This window comes from Aulonocara stuartgranti (assembly GCF_965226115.1).
Source record: "Aulonocara stuartgranti genome assembly, chromosome: 13".
NCBI classification, from domain to species: Eukaryota; Metazoa; Chordata; class Actinopteri; order Cichliformes; family Cichlidae; genus Aulonocara; species Aulonocara stuartgranti.
The window spans coordinates 10,429,999-10,452,763 of record NC_138949.1 but is presented as its reverse complement, the minus strand read 5'-3'; the positions used below and the strand labels follow the sequence as shown (position 1 = coordinate 10,452,763).

Below are 22,765 nucleotides of genomic sequence, written 5' to 3'. Positions count from 1 at the left end.
CACTGTTCTCAGATTGCCCTCTAAATGACTTTAAACAGCTCGCCTAACGTCAGTGTGGACGGCTCCTGTTTACTTGTCTCATATTCTTTGACTAAGCTGTAAAGCACTTTGTGACACCTGCATTAGAGAGGACATTTTTTGCAAATTTTTTCCACTTTGTGGGAATTCCCGACTGTTTTGTAGCATAGGTTTCAATAAAAATATCATGTTTGAATGCAAAAATGTTGCTTTATTGTACGACAACACTGACTGTTAATTTTAGTAATCAGCATGGCGAGATCTTGTACTGGCTCTAAGGCTACGTTCACACTGCAGGTCTTAATGCTCAATTCCGATTTTTTGATCAAATCCGATTTTTTTTACTGCTCGTTCACACTACAAATAAAATGCGACAGCAAACGCGCTCTAGTGTGAACGCTCAAAGCGGCCCGCATACGCAAAAGAAGATGTCACACACAACGCGCTCTGTTTAGACCCAGAGCAAACTATATTGTTTGACTGATGGCCCTTAATATAAAGACTTCGGACTTCACGTTTCCCAATTTTTGCTTTAAGTTATTTTGTTATTTACATAATAATGTAAATAACCTAATAATGATCCTTATTGCTGTTTAAGAGAGGAGCGGTGCTTCAAAGGATAGCTGCAGATTTCTGTCAGAATCTGCAGATTATACAGTACAAATAAAATGTTTACGTTGTCTTCCCAACAGTTTCACTGACATCTACGCTGGATGGCCAGGAAGCGTTCGCGATGTCTTCTCGGGCGCTTCTCTGGCGCTGATAATTGGCTTCAGTCTTGTGTCGGTGACGTAAAAGGTGGATTTAATGCGACTTGACCGTTCAAACAGCAGTCGCTTTCTAAAACATCGGATATGTATCGGATTCAGTACCACATACGAAAGTGACCCAGATCGGATTTGAAAATATCGGATTTGCGCCGTTCACACTGTCATAGCATGATCGGATATGGGTCGCATAGGGTCAAAAAAATCGGATTTGATGCACTTTCGCCTGCAGTGTGAACGTAGCCTTAGTTTCCTGGTAACATAGCAATAGTGCTTTTTATTCTTCTTACCTGGAGAACTGGACCATTAATTTTTAAAAATATGTTTTAAACCGTTAAGTTGTCACACTAACAGGAATCAGCTAATCAGAAACCAAAGCCATGTTTTCTTGGTCAAATCATTTACCCTTTTTTGTAAGGGAACATCTGTCTGCCCTGCAGTTCTGCACTTTCTCCTCATTTGAAATACATTCCCTCACATAGGTCGGAATAATGTCGGGGTAGTGTGACAAGGTGCCACATGTGGGAGGCAGTGATGGAGGGACAGAGGTTGTGCGAGGCAGAAAGTGAAAGGGCGAGCTGAGCTGGTACAATCACATGCCTGCTGGGTTGCAAGCGGAGAGCAGACAGCTGGGGAGGAACTGAAAACCTTCTGAGCAGTGTAGGTGTAATCATGGCTCTATTGTAGTGAACAGTTGGGCCTCTGGCGCTGCGAGCAGCAGGGAGCCGAAACCCAGGCGCTGCCCCTTCAAATCACCATGTCTTTAACATTTCTGACAAAATAAGAACAAAACATTGTACTTAGAAGTCTGTAGGCTGGCCATCGGCTTTACTAGGTTGGATAAAAAAACTTAGCGTGACTTTTATCGTAGTGATAGCATTTTTAACTTACAAGTTACTCGCTTAATCGACGGGTCGCAGATGGATTTTTGGCCGACAGCAGCAGGGCCACACATTTGGAGTAGTTGGACGTTCAGTTAGTTGCTTTCTGTCAATCCATTTGTCTTATTAAGTTGGGTTTTTTTTAAGATATAGTGAATCACATCGTCATACGGTTTGAAATGACAAAGTTTCATATTTGTTCTGGCTTTACTCTGCTAGGATCTAAGGTGACTATATGTCACAATCAACTGTTGAAATTTTTTGCTAAGCCTGATTTATAAATACTAATTATTATAAAATATCCCTTTCATTAAAAAAAAAGTCGTTACACTTTTCTCAGATATGATGTTTTTTTTAAGGTTTGTTTAAGTTGCATTCAGGTGCTCTACTCAGAAACATTGCAAAAACTGTCATGTTGGGCAAGAGTGTGGTTTATTCAGCTTGTATACCATCATTAAAAAATTTTCACTTACTTCGAAGCTTCTGCCACCCAAACATGTTAAATAAGTAGATAAATAAGCTCCAGCTGACACAGGCCCAATCAATAAAACATTTAAAAGTATTTAAAAGAGCCGCATCTTTTGCTTATCACCACTGATCTCTAGACCATGTGGCTAGAAAAGCTCACACTCAATACACCTGTCTTTTCTGAGCAGTGAAATCAATGCAGTTTCTGTGCTGTTATAAATATCATAGATAAGTAAATCCCGAGCAAATGAAGCACTTAAGAAGGAAGAAGCATGGTGGCGTGAATCCAAAGTAGCATCAAGGGCTTCGGGTTATTTTTACAAGACGAATGAACTTAGACTTCGTCAGAAAATGTATTAAACATATCCAGTATGTGCTAGGAAGAATACTAGAAGAATACTAACTAGCTGTGATGAAACATTGTTTATCTTGTTCAAAAAATACACGCATTATGGCATAAATTCAGGGGCTGATGGAGACCAATCTGCATTTCCTCAGAGAGAGGCAAAGTGCAAAGTATTGGTGCTGTTTTTGCAGTCTTTTGTTTAATGAGCAGCAGCGATATGCTACCAGCTTTAAATGTTTAACTTTATATATTTTACTTGTTTTTCTCCTCTTTAACGAGCGCTGTATTTTCTTCTGCTTTGTAAGAGCCGTGTTTAACTATTTGTCGAATTAATTGAATAAATAATAGAGTAATTTGGAGCTTTTAAGCTCGTCCAATTGAAGAGCATAATTTACCTTTACACAACAGTGTGAATGAATTTGGCTCCATACTGAGAGTGACACACTAATGAATTAACTAAGTGCACTCTTGGACAGAGTCTAATCTCGTTGTAGGGACTGCTCCCTCAAGGACTCCTAGAGGAGACCGCTGACATTTAACCAGTGGAATCCTCACAGGTCCAGCCCTCAGGGGATTCAAGCCCTGTTAAAGTCCGACAGAGAAGCTGCGGCGTGTAGTCCTGGTCCATCCAGCTCTGACTCTCTGCGGCCTCAGAAGTGCCGCTGCCATTAAAAACCGGAAATTTTAAACATGGAGGACTAGTAGTGGAGAAGGCAGGGCAAACACACCGTACGATAAAGCAGAGGCAAAGTTAAAAGCGAATGGGGACCCCCTTCTTTATTAGAAATGTCTCATGGTTGTTAGTGACAGGCCTTCAGTTTGATTTCCTCATCTGTATTCTCTGTCTTCCCCTTCCTTTTATCGCAGTCTGCGTTCTTTCAGTCTCCTTACAACTTGTAGTCTGTTTTTTCGTGTCACATTTACGACCTTCTTCATACTTTTGTCTTTGCAGAGTTAAGATGAAACACTGAAATAGTACGTTTTCATTTGCTTTGGAGTAGAACTTACACTGTTTAAGGTTTATTAATTGATATTAATTGGAAATCATTCCTAAGAAATTCTGCTGCCTATGTTAGTCAGAGGACTTCACTGAGCACATCAGAGGTGTTCAGCTAATCTTGGACTGTTCGATTTTTCAGAAACGGTCCCAGCACCGTCCTCTGGGTGTGCAGATAGGATGTGATCTGAAATATTTTGGTTAAGTGTGTCTTGCATAAGCTATTTATTCTCAAGGATTTGTCTCTGTCCCTGATAAGAATCCTTGGCTACTGCAAACTGTGCACAACATGCTTGATAAGAAAGGTGATGTACCAAGAAATTCACCAGACGTATATTGATATTATATACATTATCTATGACATAGAGTACTCTTCGTCCAGCGCTTTGCCTTTTAAGTGCTGTCTGACAACTGGCATGACTTTCTTTTAGCCACACTTCTACAGCCTAATTGACGTAATGCTGCACAGGCAACTGTCCAGCATCTATCTATCTGTAGAGGATCTCAGAGGTATTACTGTAGTGAGCACTACTTTCTTGGTCACTTGCCTTCCTTCCTTAAACTTTTACTGAGTTGGCTGAAAGGCCAAGTCAGAAATGTGCTTCCTGATTTCTTCCTTTTCACAATGATGCCCACAAAGCTCCTGGGAAGTTTCATCGATGCCGCAGTTTCTCTCACTCTTTCATTGATCGGTGCTGCAGCATAATTGTATTTTGAAATTTTTTGGACTATAGAAATGTAAGGATACTTTTTTTTTGCTCTGTTATTAGGTTAGTAGGTTCTGTAAAATCTATCAAACTGATTACAATAACACAGGTAGCAATTAAAAATGTCTTTTTTTTTCATTTTAAATATTAGTAGGAGTATTTAGTGGGAGCACTTTTGCATTTGAGGGTTTTTTATGTTCATTTTTTATGGATTTCAGCGTTACTGTGACACAAAATTAGTATTAGCTCTCAGTTAATATTTGAATTGTACCATAAACAGAATGCTCCTCCGTCTCTATCTTTCTATATATCTCTGCTGTATGTTTCTCCTTCTTTCATAAGTAGCAGTTCTCAGAGGGAGAAGAGTGATTCCCACAGTGCACTTCAGATAAGACAGCAGGGAACTGTCTTCATCCCTCCTCAACCATCTCTCCACTTAACATTCTTCTTCCCAAGGAAATAGCCCCATTTATTCAAAAGCTGCAAAGCACTGTCAAGGCTTATATGCTGGAATATGTGCCGTGACAAACCAATTGGCTTTTGCTCTTTTGAAGGTATAGGTAGTGACACATACATGGTTCTCAACTAGCATTCAGTAGTATCCAGTTTAGCTGCCAGTGCTCACCCATTCTTGTGTCCTTGTTGTTTACTGTCTGTCTCATTTATGGAGAAATGATTGCGTAGTCTTATAGGTTAATAAAACCAGAATTATTCACTGCCTTGTATTTTGCGCCTGGTCACTCACATCGACTTCACACGAGTCCAATCAATAGCCCAATAGGAAGGGTACTGTGACCAATTGGAAAGGAGAAAAGTGCTAGTAGAAGACAGTATTGTGTAGTGGCTGCTTAGAGAATATTTCAGGCCGTGGAGCTCTCTTTAGTGTTGGACTGCTGGAATGCAGAGAAATCCATCAAGAGGAGCTGACGATCCAAGGAAACTCTTTAAATAGGTTGCTTTATTGTTTTGCTCTTAGTATTAAAATGCACCGTTTATGCAAACTGAGCAGTTTGACCTTCAGAGACTAAAGGGAAGCAAGAAGATAAGACTGAATAATGTGACTGGTTAATGTTTGCATTCAGTTTTCAGGGAGAGATTCCAAAAAAATCGAATAGCGGCTCAGACGCGAGTTTCACCCTCACGCAGGCGAGCCCGCTAACCTGAGCAGCACCACACTGGCACACTGACACATTCTGCTGAGAGTTGGTCATCTGCACATCCTGGCAAAGCTTTGAACTGTTGTTGCTTGAAGTGCTTTGAATGCTGTGCCTCTGTCAAATCTGAGAGATCAAAACTGGTGCTGGCGTGTGCGCGCGTGTGCGTTTACATATATGAGCGCGTTGCGTTATTTACCGAACCTTGCGGCGTTTGACCCTGGCGGTGTTTATGAGTTATTGTTTCACAGGTTGCTGCGCAAAGAGAGATAGAAGGTGGCATGCTTCAGGGGAAGAAAAGGATACATCAGATCACATTCTTTATCCACACACCCACACACACACACACATTTAGATATCATCCTAACACTTTTTCCAAAAAGTGCCACACACACACACACATACATGCATTCACCCAACACAACACTTAACCATCAAACTGCCTCCTTGACATCAAAGCAGAATTGATAATGTCGACATCCATTCCACACACACACACACACACGTTACATGCAACAGTATTTAATTAATTCACCTAGAGTTTGATTGCGTATATTTTCATCCAATTAATTTGTTGCTGTGCTCGGGTGTCGCGCTGCAGGCTGTGGGGTACCTTTAGAGGTGTTTCCAATTTCCTCCTAAGCAGACAACTTGACAAACATATTAAATATATCAGAGAAATGCAGCTTAGATGTTTATTCAAATGCAGTTATTGTTGTGGGGGAGTGGATTAGTAACTCTGTTCCTTCACTCGGCAATTGTCAGCCAGGTTACACTCAAAGTGATGCAGCAGAGCTTCTCAGGGACCCAAAAAGAGAGAGCAGAGCATGGAAAGTGACTGAAAGCTGTCAGCTCTGGTTGTTGTTCTCAATTTTTAAAAATTAGTTTTTATTTTCATTTTTTTCTAACAAGAAATAGATTTTCTGCTCTTCCTTTTTCGCTCTTATTGCCACAGTGTCGTTCCCTGTAGTCAGAGCAACTGCACTAAAAGAAATATAATGTTAACCCGAGGCCTCCGATTACATCTGAGCATTCACAACTTTCAGACCTACTTTAAAAAAAAAAAAAAAAAAAAAAAAGTAAATTATATTAATTTTCACTACATAAATCTGAGAAACGATCCGGGACCCCGTCTGCATACATTACACAACACAGCGAGGATTCCAGGGGTAAAAAACTTGCTCTGTTACTCTCGTTGACATTTGTTGCTCTCCTTAAATTCTCATATGGCAGTCTAGCAGATCATTACATGGAGAAACCTTTGGAATGCAAGCATGCTGATCCACACAGGTATGCACACATGGGTATTCACAGACGCGGACTAAAGCTTTCTTGGCTGCTGCCTCAAAGCACACTGTGCGCTGTCTATCTTGCGTGCTGCACAATATCGTTTATTATTTAGTAAATATTGATATCTATGACTAGCTAGTTTATTGTGATGGTGCTTTGTTTTCTCTATTATTATGTTGCTCTTTGTTGTTTGCTGTCTCCTCTGTTTGTTTTTTTTGTTTGTTTGTTTTTTTGTTTTCTCCATACAGGTGACCCAGGAGTTCTTTTTTTTTTTCTCTCTCTTCCCCCCCTTCTCACCGTCTCTTCTCCCCTTTGGTTTTCTTTCTTTCTCTCCCCCTCTTTCTCTCATTCATTCCCCCTGTCCTATTTATTAAAAAAAAAAAAAAAAAAAAAAAAAAAAAAATGACAAAGGATGAACTGAAGCTCTGCCATCACGTAATGTCGCATACTGCTGTTTCTGATGTCATTTAGAAAAAAAAAAAAAAAAAGTCTAGCTTAATGTGGTTGGACAGACCCGTTTGCGATGCTGTTTATGTTTGCATGCAGAGACCACTCCGAGAGAGCAGAGCACACATTTCATTACACAAATTACAAATGCGTACACACATATGCCCACGCGAGGTCTGATTCTGCTCATACTGTCTACCCCCTCTAACCCAGGCGTTCACACACAGTTACACAGTTTCATGGACTCTGACACACCACTATTTACACACACACACACATGCACATGCAAATAGGCTTCTACACTCCCCTGACACCAGTGCAGACAGACTGTGGGGTCAACTGCTCTCTTACTGTGTCACTTTAGCTCTGGCTCAGGGCCCAGCTCAGTTCAACACTATGACCTCCCCATGTGGTCACACTCTGCCCCTGCGATAGACAAGACCACACACACACGTAAACGTAGACACCCATACATACACACACATACACACACACACTCTCTGGTCTGTGTCTACAGGTCTGGTAAACAGGAGGAGAGAGTAGAAGACCTGTGCAAGTGGATTTTATTTTTCTTTTTTAGTGGAATATCAGGATGCGTCCCATCCTCCTTCACGTCCTTTCCCCTCTGTACCTGTACACATTCTCATTTCTTATTAATCGTGCATGTATTTGTGGCTGTTTTGAGATAAAATTCCAATTAATGATGCCGTCGTTCCACAGACTTTTCGGGCTACCTGGAAAATGTGTGTCTTTATACAGCCTTCTCTTTTTTTTATTTAATTTTTTCTTTTGTTTGTTTGGTTTTTTATTTCACACATGACCCTCTGGTGTAGCATCTTGCAGCCTTTCTGGGCATTTCATATATCTTTGCTTTTAGCTTTTTGATACCCAAGACCATTTCTGTGGGCAACACAGATAGGCAATGCATATATTTACAGACAGCAAAGCGCAAGAAATACTTTCTGTTGTAGGGATAGATGCATTATTGTAACAACAACAGTTTGCCTTACCCCGGCAAGTTGCTCTTTCACTTGCAAACAAGAGGGTTAAGTCTGCCATAAATTTGTCTTGTGTGCCTGATCTCCACGGACAACTCAAAACCAACGTTGGGGTTATTGTTTCACATTCGCGTCAGTTTAGCTGTATTACTGAAATCATTGCTTTTATTTATCCAGATGGACTACAAATACTTTGTTATTAGATGTCATTATTCATGGGAAACACTGCTGGGGATCAATCGCAATCACAACCAAATTGTTTTGGATAATAATAATTATTAATTAAGTTAAACTGCCATCTGTTGCTTTCGTAGTTAATAAAACCTGTACCTGCTTCATTCTTTATTTTTCTCTGACTTTTAAATGTAATTATAGGAGATATGTGGGCGACCGTGGCTCAGGGGGTTGGGAAGCGCATCTGTAACCGGAAGGTCGCCGGTTCGATCCCTGGGCTCTCTGTCCTGGTCGTTGTGTCCTTGGGAAAGACACTTTACCCTACTTGCCTACTGGTGTTGGCGTGACATGGCAGCCTCGCTTCTGTCAGTTTGCCCCAGGGCAGCTGTGGCTACAACTGTAGCTTGCCTCCACCAGTGTGTGAATGTGAGAGTGAATGAATAGCTTTGGGTGCCTTGAAAAGTGCTATATAAATCCAATCCATTATTATTATATCTTCCTGCATACACTTGGGTTGTTGTTTGTATATATTCACTTCTCTGTGTGTCTTCTTTGATGTGTCTTTCAGGACACACCAGTGGGCAGATCCATATTCATGGTAAACGCCTCCGATCCAGACCAAGGCACTGGGGGCAGTGTTCTCTTCTCCTTTCAGCCACCTTCTGCCTTTTTCGCCATTGATGGAGCCCGAGGCACTGTCACTGTGACCAGAGCTCTGGACTATGAGACGACGACAGCCTACCAGCTCACCGTCAACGCTACGGTCAGCACACATACAGTATCAAAACTTAGTCTCTGTTAGCAAAATTGCATTAGCGCTGTTAAATGTATACTGTGTTTGTTTGTTTGTGTTTTTTGGTTTCTGAAAGGATCAAGACAAAATCAGACCTCTGTCACGGCTTGCCAGCTTGGCTATCACCATCACTGATGTCCAAGACATGGATCCCATTTTCACCAATCTGCCCTACAGTACCAACATAGAGGAGGATGTTCCCCTGGTCAGTAATACAGTCCCACTTTACATCTCACCACCACAGTGTGTACCCTCTTCAAGCAGCTTTCGTCTTTTCTTTCTTTCCATCCTGCTCTGATGCCAGAACATTCAACTTATATTTTACCTCATTTCTCATATCCCGCTCCTCCTGTCTCATGCTCATGTTGCTCTTTGATTATTCAGTAGGTGTATACAACTCGTGCAAAGAAATATGATTAAAAACAAAGAGTTTCTAAAAGCAGAATGGGAGAATGAGCCTTTAGCTTTCAGGACCTTCTTCTGTGGAATCAGCTCCCAATCTGAATAGGATACAGATGGTTCGTACTTTTTAGGTTAGGCTTAAAATTCCCCCTTTTGATAAAGCTTATAGTAGATCAGCTGACCATGAATCCTCCCCTAGTTAGGCTGTAACAGGTCTTGGCTGTGGGGGTTTCCCATGATGCTATGAGCATTTCTCCTTCACTCACCTCTATGTGTTTACAATTGAACTCACAGTGTGTCTTTTGTCCTGTCTCCCTCTCCCTCACTGCCAAGTCTGGTTCTGCCAGAGGTTATTTCCTGTTAAAAGGGAGTTTTTCTTTCCCACTTTTGCCACGTGTTTGCTCAGAGGGGTCATTTGACTGTTGGGGTTTTCTCTGTATTATTTTTGGGGCCATACCTTACACTATAAATTACCTTGAGGTGATTGTTGTTGTAATTTGGGCTCTATGGTAAATGGCCTGTATTTACATAGCGCTTTACTAGTCCCTAAGGACCCCAAAGCGCTTTACCTATCCAGTCATCCACCCATTCACACACTGGTGATGGTAAGCCACAGTGTAGTCACAGCCACCCTGGGGCGCACTGACAGAGGCGAGGCTGCCGGACACTGGCGCCACCGGGCCCTCTGACCACCACCAGTAGGCAACGGGTGAAGTGTCTTGCCCAAGGACACAACGACCGAGACTGTCCGAGCCGGGGCTCGAACCGGCAACCTTCCGATTACAAGGCGAACTCCCAACTCTTGAGCCACGATCGCCCATCTATAAAAAAAACTGAATTGACTCTAATTGAATGACGGCATGATATTTCACATCTTATCGTCACTCCTGAGCCTCCAACACTGGAAATGTTGGAAATGCACCCAAATTCAGTCCAGTGCCCCCATATACAGCACTGTGGTGGTTGAAGATGGTAATTACTGTTATAGATTTACAATCCTCATCCATAGATGCGAAGCCCCTGCCAAAGGTCACAAGGGCTACAGGATTTCTGGTCTTATGCGCTCATACTGTGGCGTGTGTATGAAGTCTGGGTATAACATGAAGTACATTAGGGACTCAAAATGGCCGTAGCTTTGTTTCAGTTTCAAGTAGGTTTATAATGGGTATGTGATACACTAAATGTCTGTTTCTCTGTACACCATTATGTTCACTCTCCTGGCTCAGCTCTTAAACTCAGTTCCCAGGTGGCTAATGGTCCAGCTACTGATGTTTCCACTTGTAGAGAGAGAATTACACACAGGGGCATAACACTGTCCGTCCCGATTGTGGTTTCTCACTCTATCAGTTTTCGTTCTGTCTCGTCCCCAGTCTCTCACCCATATCAGCCCCCCGACTCACACAACAACCCGCACGTCCCTCGTTCCCAGCCCGAATGCGCTGTAGTAGAAATGTCAAGTGCTACATTTGCATGCATATTAACGGGGCGTGACGGAGTCGAAGCCCGGTGTCTCCCGGACTCTCTGATTCATCAACTGTCACCAGGAAGGTCACAATAGGAGGAAGGGGGGAGGTGTGAGGGTATGGAAAGAGAATAGGATGTCGGGGTGGAATGAGAAAAAGGTGACCGGAGAGAAGAAAAAAAGCCAGGTATAAAGTTAGATGAGGGAATAAGAGGGAAGATTTTTTTTAAAAGAGTCCAATTACATTGGATTGTAAAGTTAACATTAGTAAGTGGATTCCAGATCACAGCAGCTTGGAAGCTTTAATCCTCAGTAATACTGCCTCGGAGTGCCTCATCTCTTACCTCTAACAGTAGGGGGCAGTGTCTAATCCTATTACAGTTACAATGTAAGAGCAGGTCACGGCAGATACACAGCCAAAATCAGAAATCTATTACTTAGCCCTGTTGACCCCACTACAGACACAGGATTACAACAGTGCTTAAAGCCAGACACATAAGTACAAGCCCGCAGCAGCACCACACTTATACACAGACACTCCTTCAATGACCTCATGTGGTATTCTGTGTCATTTCCATTATGCAGTGTTTGGTGGTGATAAGCCGAGGGCGTACAGTGACGGAATGAGTGTCAACTGTTCTCAAGGCCCTTGACATTTACACGTAGAGATATCAAACTTGGGTCCCTGTCATAGGTCATTTCTCAAAGGTGTAAGTGCGCACGCTCTGTTTCTACCTTTCCCTCTCTGGCGGCCTGTTTGTTTCTCTGTTTCTGTCTTTCTTTTATTCCTGGGCCAATCAAGCAGTCATCCAGGGAAAAGTTTGACAAAGGAGTAGAAGAAATGCTTTTTTATTATTATTATTATTTTCAGATGAAATCACAGGGCAGGGTTTTTAGCTGTTATAGCTGTTAATCTGTGCTCGGACTGACGTTTAAGCCCCTTCTAGGACAAACGCAATTTGGCTGTCAACTCAATGAGGAGAAGGAGAGGAGGATGGGGGGGTAATGCACTGTATAGCTAGAAATGAAAGGATGAAAAGAGGGAGAAGAGGTTCAGTGTATACATGTTAGTGTGTGTCTGCATGTGTGTGAAGGAGGGGAGGGATTGTATCTTTGACGCTTGATTGAACATATTGCACTTGTGTGGACAGCTCGAGAATATTGCTCATATTACTTCAGCATCACTTCTCCACACTCACTTTCTCTATTCCTCTCTTAGTATGTCCCTGCATCTTTCTCGTTTGTGTGTGTGTGTGGGTGTGTTTCCCCCTCAGTTTGTGATAGGTGCGAATCAGTCTCTCTAAAAGGCTTGTAATTGATTCTGCTGTAATTGGTCAATGACAGGAGATGCTTTGGCAGAAATGGAGCATAAACACGTCTTAGACACAATTTGCAGGATCAATGGGAGGCAGCCTGCTCGGGTGTGAGTGAGAGGGCTGAGATGGGAGTAAGGGAGGGAGGGAGGAGAGAAGGAAGGAAGTAAGGGAAGGTCTCTCAATCTCACACTGCAGCACAGGGGTTTTTAAGTACCACCGCTGCGTCTGATTGAGGCAAGAAGGCTGAGAAAGCTCAGCGGATCAAAGACTTTTCAAATAGCTTTCTGTCTTTCGTTTTGATTTTTTTTCTTCTCTTTTTTCAGCTGTCACACTGTGGTTTTGTTGAGTAGCAGAGTCATTGACGCAGCAGGGGAACTTCGAAACAATGAAAGGAGAAATAAACCCCAATGAAATGCTAATAACACACATAAAGAAAAAATAGTTTGTGATTTGCCTGCACTTTTTACATTTTTTTCCACCCTCTCCATTGAAGAGATACAAAGGAGGATTGGAAATACGATACTGTTATGCTTTAAAATTTGATGGGCACGTCTTTGTGAGAGATAAGTGGATATTTACGGTTTTGATATGCCTAGGAATATTCTGTTAGCTTGTTGATGCTTTGGTTACAGATATTTGATTCACCGGTATAAACTAAGGTATCCTGTCCTGATTTTTAAAAGAAGAAAAGAGAAAGGGAGATTTCAAACACATTCAAGGCGTCTATCATCCTGTGTGCACATAGCAGAGGACAAAATAGCATGTAGTTGTATTTTATTTAGCAAAAACTGCTAACTGTGTCCCAAGGGTTTGATGTTATTGTTTTTTCTCTGATTAAAGTGGAAACTACTTTTCAACAACTAAAAAAATGTGTCTGTGAAGACTGCATGCAGCTTACAGGTTATATTTGTGCGTGCGTGTGTGTCTCTGCAGGGATACGAAGTGCGGAAGATAACAGCCATTGACCAGGATCTTGGTCGACCAAGAGGAATCGGCTACACCATCATCACAGGTCTGAGTCACATAATCGATCTGACATCCGCAGCACATAGAGGGGAATCGATCACCTCTTATCATAATTCCGCAGTAATAATAGACAAGTCTCATCAAGCACAACAGTCAATAACAGCAGAGAGGAGCGCCTCAGAATTGGAGAATAGGCTTGGCTCTGAGCATTTATTAATCACTGTTTTGGTTCAGTTATGCAGAAGTCAGCTTTCATTTTGTGTTATCATTCTTAAGTTGGCTTGTGCCATCAAAACAGGATTATGATTTGTCAGCGTGACAAATTTTACCTTCGGCAGACGAGAAGGATGCCACGATTTTTCTGTTGTCGTCTCCGTTTGCGGTTTTTTTTGTTTTGTTTTCTTTAAGATTTTGTTTTAGATTTGAGATAAAGGGCCAAAACAAATGACCGCCATATTAAGCTCACTTCGGAAATCCCTGACTTGTGTTGGTGTTACTATATCTGAGAGCTTTACTTTGGAGTTGTACAGCTTGTATGGTGCTGATAAGGATGAAGCAGTGATCCTGCATTAAATACTCAGTTTTCTTACTTCTGCCAAGGATATGATGTTTATGCCTGCCAGTTGCTTTGTCTGTCTGTCTGCCAGGAAGATATCTCACAAACTGAACTGACTTCATGAAAGTTGGTGGACAGATTGACCCTGGGGCAAGGTTGCTTAAAGTTAAACTTTGGTGTTGATCCGTATCTGGGGATAGACAGGTATTTGTAATGACATGAATACTATATTCATCCTTCCGAGGCTCAAGGAATCAAATTAATATAAAGATTTCGTGAAATAATTATTGTTATGAGTACTAACGGCATGCAGCAAAAGCATTGCGTATTAACTCTGCACACACTTTGTAGCTTTGTGTCTTAATCTTTATGCGCCACTGCACCACTTTGCTCTGTAAAACTGGCTTCACATGCTTCGTAATCCTGTAAAACTCGTTGTTAAGCTTGCGCTAAAGGTGCAGATGGATATCTGGGAGAAGTTACAACAAGAGTAATATTGACTGACTATGTAACAGGATAAACTTTAAATGCACCCCAGTATTATGAATATAACTAGATTAAGTGAATGATTCAGCTGTCATGTTTACACCTGTGCCAATTTATCTTACAGTTAGCTCTTAATGCAGGAAGCATAACTCAGAACAGCTTAATGACATAATGATGACAATATCCTAAATTCCTCCTGCTGTAGTCAATTACTCTCTTTTTTAAGATGCTATTATTTTGTAACTACAACTCTTAATCAGTTTAAAAGAAAAGGTATTAATGAAAAGATTTGCTGGGATTAATTGCAATAAATTACCTTTTTAAGACTGAAAAAAGCATGGAATTAATATTGAATTAATTTCCTCTAAGTGGAATAAGTGGAAGTGAATATTAACATTAAATATAAATAACCCATACTTACAGTAATGTGCAAAAGTCTTGAATCACCACTCATTTCTTTATGTTTTACTTCAAAGTAGCAAGACTGTTGTTCAAGAGCTCGTGAGGCGATACTTATCAAGACTTTCTGAACATCTTTCAAAGACTTTCTTTGGTTATTGTGAGAAAGGCTGAAGTATATCAAATTACACAGGAGAGAGGTGCAACAGTGAGTGTCTGCAGCCCTCTGTAAAACACGGTGGAGGCTCCGTCAAGGTTTGGGACTGCATATCTGCCAGTTCAGCTTGATGATGATCCCAAACACACTGCCGAATTCGTTAAAAGCATGTTGACTGTCTAATATCTCTATAAATTGATGCACTTATCTCCTATTTTCCTATCAAATGATAAATAAATGACAGGTAGCTGAAGGCTTTTGCACAGTCCTGTGGCTTGAATGAATACTTAGTAATATTTATTGAGAGAAATGTAATCATATTGCCCAGTATACCCAGCTAATCAACCTTTTTTAATTTTCTCCAAATCAGTAGTCACTGTGACGCCATCTTGCTTGAGTCCATTTCCTTATTTTAAACTTAAGCATGCTCGTTTTAAGTTTCGACGTTGCCCCAGGGTAATTGGCCTGGACAAATGTTTATAGAGTTAATTACTGGAAGGCAGACTTTTTTTTGTGCACATGGATATGAATGTATTTTCATGTGCCAGAAAAGCAGAACTCATGGAAGTGGATGCAGGCCAGACACAGACAGATCGAGAGTTGACTGCACATTAACTTAATGTTAGTGCTATTTGTTGACATCGTATCTGAAGAGAATGGAAAACAAGTTTACCTGATGACTGTTCCATCAGTTTACCCTCAGCTGTTTCTTTTTTTCTCCTCATTGATGCACATTAACACCTGTTTTGACACGGGGACGGTGAGCCACCTGTGCAATTTACAGAACCCTACACAACTTGTGAAGTGATCTAGCCGTGCTAATTGTGTTCATTTTTCTTTCTAATGTGTCAGATATTACAATTGACTCACAAAAAAGAATGCAGTAATTTTGACAGCACTATTATAAATTATTCTTGACTGTCACAAAGCTTCTGTGAGCGGCAAATAGTCAATTTAAATTATGATTTATATCTGAGTAATTGACCCAGTTGTGTTGCTTGTATGCATCACAGCCGCTGAGCGTATCAGTCAGACTTGTGTGGCCTGTTTGAGAATACAAACCTGAATCATAGTTAATCAGGAGAGACATGAAGCATCTCTATTTCTATTAAGATAAAACACACAAACACTTTTGACTCTGTTGTCCATCCACTGCTGCAATGCTTCTTTAATACCCCTGCAGGGTGTTTATTTCAACCACAATCAGTGTTTCAGTCCTGAAGGACGAACAATCCCTCAAAGATCCTTCAGGACTGAAACATTGATCTGCGTGGTGGAAAATAAACACCCATTGGGAGGATTACAACCGTCTGTGGACTGTATCCTTTAAACTCTGCTTGCCCCCTGTTGAGCCCAGAATGGCCAGGATGGAGGGACATCGGTGCCTCCACTATTGCCAGCTGGCTGATAAGGGCTGGCACCGCTTGATATGCTTGGCACACCATGGGAATTTGTGGTGATAAAGATATTCAGTCTTCTACCATCTGCTGAGTCACTGCGCAATCTCACAGCTGAACGAAGGAATTTGACCCTTTGTCCACGCATGTGCGCAGCCATGCATTATTTGTGAGTGTGTGCGCTTGATAGCTGTATGCTCAGGACAGAGAGGCCACTGCCCAGCCCACTTCTTTACTGAGCTCACCATAAACCTGCTGCTCCCATTCAGTGCACACACCTACTCAGTCTTACTTACCGTCTGCTGCCACATGTTGTATTGTTGTGTGTGTTGTGCTTGTTGCAAAGTTGAGCTTGGCTGAGTTAAGCTCTGGAGGAGAAAAGCATTAAAAAGACATTAATTAGGTGGTGCGATGTATTCCCGGTCGTTGCAAAATCAAGAGTTATAGCACCGCACTAAGCCCTTATGGAGATGGAGTCTGTAGGCTTGATAAAATCATTATAAGTTTGATAGATAATGGAAGTTGAAGGGTGATGTAGTGCTAGGAGATAAAGGTGGGAGGGTAAGGTTATATGATGATGCATTTTGCATGGATATATGTGTGTGTAGCCTCTATATGTGTGTGCTTGTACATGCACGCTTACACATATGCCTCTGTCTATCTGCTCAGATTGGTGCGAGGGCGTGCTTGTTTGCAGACTTAAGTGGGACTCTGCATGACTCCTCTCTTGCCTTCCCGCTCCTCACCCCGAGTGTCCTCTGAGACTGCGGCTCACTCCTGCGGGACTCGTCTCATTAGTTCAGTAATTAAGATAAACGAGGTTTTAATTGCAGCTGTGATTCACGCTAATGATTGTGGTACTCAAGATGAGGATTTCCTCTCCCTCCTCCAATCAGAGGAGTGTATCTGGGATTTGATGTGTACATGAGATAGAATCACAGCAGCGCTCTGCCCGCAGTGTTGCAGTTGTTATTTTTTTGTTATGATGGAGATTCAGGGTAGCGGTTCTGATGGTAAATCCCCGGTCCACAGGGTGAGACTTAGCCCTCTTATTGGACCTCTGACTCACTGCTCTCATTATATATCACTTTAGCAATAGCCCACTGCTGAACTATCCACTGGATTTTTCCTGCTCTTAACATCTGTGGGGGGTTTTCTGACCCAAAATGCTCCAACAATTCCTCAATTACTGGAAATGAGAAAGAAAGGTTTTATCGCACACCTATAGTGGCTGTTGCCTTAAACAAACAAACATATTCATGTATACTCCTGACAGAGTTTTGGTTTTTTTAAGTGTGGCTAAAACACAATCTTTCTTCTGAGTTGATGGTCGGTAAATTACTTAATGCTCATCATTGTCAGTGGTACTAAAGTCGCTCCAAATATACAAGTTACTTTTTATTTCATGCATTTATTACTTAATGATGTTGATTCCTGCATATCTTAAATGGGGCGTGCAGTATAATCATCAAAACAGCTTAAAAGCAGCTTAAAAGCAGCATTGACCATGCAATGTGCCTGCAAACAAGATTAAAAGACAATACTTAATTCACGTTGTAGTAATCATGTTAGCATGCTCCTTAGTGCTGAGAGGCATGCTGAATTGAAATAAAATCAGTCCAGCATGCCTTTTTGCGATTATTGTATTTGTCATTTTTGCAAGGCTTTTTATTTGGGAAAGCTGTGCAGCAGATCCTTATTGATTACTCTTAGTGGTCCTTCTTCCTACTTATTCAGTCACACATCTGCCATGTAATAAAATTTAAATACACATTAAAAACCTTTTTTTAAAGAAAAAGAAGAAGAAAGAGAAGCTTAGTCATTCAGGAGACTAGGGAGTAGATCTGTGGCTCCTCCTCCTTGGGGTAGCTTGTGCTTCAGGTGTTTCTGTATGAAAACATTTGACCTCAGGATGGATGGTTGGATGGATACTTGGCACCCAGATGTCTTTGGAATCAAATATCTGCGTGCTTAGTCTTGTTTCACCGCTTGCTGTGACTCCTGTTCCTCTCAGGAATATCAGATTACATGTTCCCATGACAGTTCTCCTCTAACGCTAGCATCTCAACTTTGACTCAAGTTGTTAGATCTTTGGAAAGATTTGTCAGATTAATCCCTCTAAAAGATAAGATCATAACAGCTTTGCACCTCTGTCATCACTGAGATGATGCTCAGCTATGCTATCAAGCTACAGCAGAGCTAAAGAAGAAACTAAGCACATAAATAAATTGCGACTAAAAAGAAAGGTAAAGATCAAAGAGTACACAAACCCGGGGTGTTTCTGACTGATGAGCTTCTACACCAATGAGCTTCTGCCATAGCATTGTATTACATTATTCACATCTATAGCATTACATCATAGCTTTTGGACAGCAACTCAAGCAATAAACAATCCCAAAACGTCAGCCATCATCTGCTCAAACCCATCCCTGAGGACGACAGGGGGGAAACACAGACAACACTAGTCAGTCTCAATGACACCCCCAATGACCTGAGGAACTATCACTCTAAAGCCCAGATGGACTCATTTTAGCACAATGTCTACTCGCTACATGCTCATGTCTATCTGCACACATATATGCTCGGACAGATCACCTACTTCACACTTACAGACAGATATTAAAGCACAGTATTCATCTTAAGAAATATAAAAAATACCCAATATTGACCTACTGAACATATTTTACCTGCTAAAAATAACTTTCTGTCTTGCTTTCTGTGATTTCTATTATAGAGGACTTGAGGCAAGCAGTCTTGCCCCAAAAATACTGCTGTCCGTTAGGATAAGAGTTAAGCTTATGTAAAGTTTCTGTAGCCTCTCCTCTGCGCTGTAATAATAGTGTAAGAATAAGCAGAATAAAAGTCAGCCTTGCGTCTCACAGAACGAAAGGACATCCCCCAAGCCTTTCATATCAGCCTCTTGTTTATCTTTGTGTGCTTGGTTCTATCGCTTTTGTCACATGCAAGCACAACTAATCCCACTCTAAGCTCCTTCCATCGCTACACTTTTCTTTCCTTTTAGACCATTCTTCCTTTCTCATTGTAGCGTCTTCGTGCTGGGAAACTGCAGCAAAGATGTTATTTAATTTGCAGCTAAAGTAGTACAGATTTACAATATCATCACTGGGTATTTTGAAGTCTGTCAGGAACCTGAAGAGCAAGACCACATATTGCACGTACACATTTGCCTATGGACACAGAGACAGAACAGGTGTCCACTGTCCACTGCACTTAGTATTAGGGGGGCATCCTCTAGCCTGCCCTCAGCAAAGCGGTGTCACAGGTACGGCCATGCCATTTCCTGCCTGGACACACTGATAAGTTGTAAAGGCGATTATTTCCCGTTGTCTGTCTTTCCCCACATATCTTTATCTCTCAGTACTGCTACACCCTGATGCTCTGATTCCATGCGACTACTGCCTAACTTGTATCAGCAGACATGTTGTAATATGGACAAGCCTAATACCTGTTATTCTATAGGGAGCTCTTATTGTCACTGTCGCATCACGGGGATTTCTCCTGGTTTTCAATTAGACGCTCTGAGGCTCACCACAGCCCGGTGCTATGTAATCTCTCAGGGAAGGCAGATAGTCTGCGGGATGCTGATTGTGACACAATCCCAGGACTAGTGAAGTCTAGTAGAGTGCAGCAATCAAATGCAATCACAGCCAAGTCCAGGCCTCACTTTGTTATGGTGTGATCAGCCTCAGCTTTACAGCAACTAAAATGTGAAGTCAATAATACTGATCATCTCCTTACGATGCAAAATCTGCTGCGTTGTGAGGACATGATGCTCACATCTTTGTGGATGTTATTCTGACATGTGCTAGCCAACTGGATGTGGTGGAAGAACAAGGACACCCCGCATGGCAACAACCCTCCTCAAAGGCATCAGCCCCTGCTAGCAGAGCAATGCATTGTGAAAGAGCACAAAAACTGCACAGCTGTTCAAATTCTTTTCCACTATTGATCTCAGTTATTGGTCTGTATTTTAATTGTAATAAAAGGTCTATTTTGCTTTTGTTATATTTCCAGCATACACTGGAGGTTTATCAATTGCTGTTCTGTTCATTTACCCTTTGGATAAAGAGGACACCACTGGCCTTAAGAAGTGATATTCTAAGCTATTGGCTTGTGAACAACAGCATTTCCCAATGTCAAATCCAATTTCCTCTTCTGCTGTCTTCTAACCCGCTGCTGTTTTGTACTCTGTGCAAAAACTGACTTTGTGTTGTCTAGCACGCTGCAAAAAATCAGATAATAGGGTAAATCAGTCTAGCCTAGTCTCACTGAGAGACACCGACAAGATTTTTCGCAAACACGCTGCTACAAATACACTTCAAATACACACACTAGCGATAAGACCACACTGCCAGTTCAATACTCAGTTGAAAAGAGACTGTGACGTCTTGGGCTGACAGACCAAATCCAGGAATCAATAGCTGTAAGCCTAATTATTTTTCATGAGACCTGAAGATTGTAGATCGTGGATACATTTATCTGTGACCAGGATGAGAATTGTGTTGGTCTGAGGTTAGGTTAGGTCAGTGGCATCTTGAGCTAAAGTCATTGGAGGAAGCGCACAGAATGTTTTAATGCTGTTTGTTCCTAATAAATATGTAATAAAGTAGGATTTATGCCCTGTCCAAACTGCAGTTGGACACTCTCCCATTCCACCCACACACTTCCAACAATGGTCATGGGATGACTGTGTCTTCAATTATTTGTAACGTTACCAAACCAACAGTATTGTTGTTGGCCAGCAGGGTAGAGGTAAACTGTACTTCTCTTCCTCTTTCTTTTGTTTGTTGTTGTTCTTACTTAGCTGTTAATTTCACTTTTCACACATAAGTCAATAAAAAACTATGTTCAGCTGCAGGTAGAAGAGCCAAAAGCTTGGCCTGATCATGTCACGTCGATGGGTGTGGGATCATGTGCAATGTCACAGAACAAGCAAATTTGACTAGTTCTTTTGGTAGAGGCGCAAAAGGCTAACATCTCATTGGATTCACTAAGCACATTCAAAGATAAGTGGCTGCAAGTGCCTGTTGTAAAATCAAGTCAATAAGTACTGCTATGGAAAAAAATTCCACTGTTGTTCAGCAATCCGCCCACTCGTTACTGGAAAAGCAGCATTTGTCTAAATGTTTAGAGCAGGGGTGTCAAACAAAAGGCCCGGGGGTCAGAATTGGCCTAGCAGAGACTCTGGTCTGGCTCATTTGAGAGCTTTGGAAAATGTGAAGGAGGGCATATATTTTAGACTTTTAACTATATTTTACTAAGTTTTCCTACTAATAAATACCTTCCCCATTCCCATTCATACTGCAGTGAAATAATAGATAAAGAATCAAATGACAGAAAAGTTCTTGTTTTTTCACTATCAACTATAGAACTTTATGAGATTTTATTGTTTGGTTTTTTTTTTACAATGCGTCCAGAAAAAGGACATTTTTTGCAAAATACAAAAAAAAAAAAAATCTTATTTATAATTACAGCTGTCTGGGCAATGAGCTTTCAGTACTTTTTCCATAAGTTCACATTTATTACTTATCATTTAAGTCATGCTGACAGATTTATTTTATTTTCTACAGCAGTATGTTTTATTATGTACAAAAAGTGAGACATGCTGCTGAATATACTGACAGAAATGGGATGCCCACTTAAAATCAAAGTGGGTTGTATGTACATGAAAGTAAAGCTTAATTTATACATCTGTAGAACCTGTGCAGAGCATGCAACGTAGCCTAGCAAATGGCCAACACCATTAACAGCATTTACACAGGTTGCTGGCAATGAAGGGGACCCACGTCTCTGGAGCTGCACATCAGGTTACAGCATAAGTTAGGCTTTAGGGCTTCAGGTGGCAGGAAGGGTCAAAGCACAAAGACCGCTTACGTGCATCTTACTAGCTGTGTCAACCTGAGTGATCTGTGGTTACAAACAGAAGTCGGTTTCATCTGCCACACATTCTCAGACAATACTTGTCCTTGAATCTTTTCTGAAGAAAAAAACTTTTGATGAAACTTATTCATTTAGTATTCATGAAATGCAGCTTGTCTGCCAATGGCATTATCACTTCACATCGCAGACACACAGGAGCACATGCATATGCACTAGTAGCTGTCATACACTAAAGGGTTTGTGTGAATGCACGGATGAGCACGTGCATAAGCAAATCAGTGTAAGTGAGAAGCTGTTCATTTAGATTTTGAAGCGAGTGTAGTTTGAAGACAATAACTAAAACCTCATCATTAATATGAATGCCTGTAGGCGTAATCCTTAAAAGTGACACTAATTTGTGTACATTTAGCAAAGTACACAAAATCTTAGCCCCGAGCCTCTAAGCACTGGCTGCTTGCCATATCACATTACTAGAATGTTCCAGCGCCCCCATGGTGTTGTCACCAACTAGAAAAAACAGTTGTCACTAGCTTAGTCATGGCGATTACACTCGGAGAAGTCCTGTTTCGGCTGTCCTCAAAAGCTCGAGTTTTGGAGAAAGTCATTGTTATCCACACGTCGCACACCCAGTTGAACTCATCAGATCAGATCCTTTATATCTTCTGCTTCCAGGGCAATCCTCC

At 41.4% G+C, this 22,765-nt stretch overlaps 1 protein-coding gene across 1 annotated transcript in view; it reads left to right on the top strand.

The window, feature by feature from the left end:
- cdh23 (cadherin-related 23) overlaps positions 1-22,765 on the top strand; it is a 196,456-nt gene that overhangs the window by 74,579 nt on the left and 99,112 nt on the right. The window contains exons 7-9 of the mRNA XM_082556277.1: positions 8,816-9,010; positions 9,117-9,245; positions 13,154-13,232. Of these exons, the coding sequence (XP_082412403.1) occupies positions 8,816-9,010; positions 9,117-9,245; positions 13,154-13,232 (403 nt within the window). The remainder of the gene's footprint in view (positions 1-8,815; positions 9,011-9,116; positions 9,246-13,153; positions 13,233-22,765) is intronic.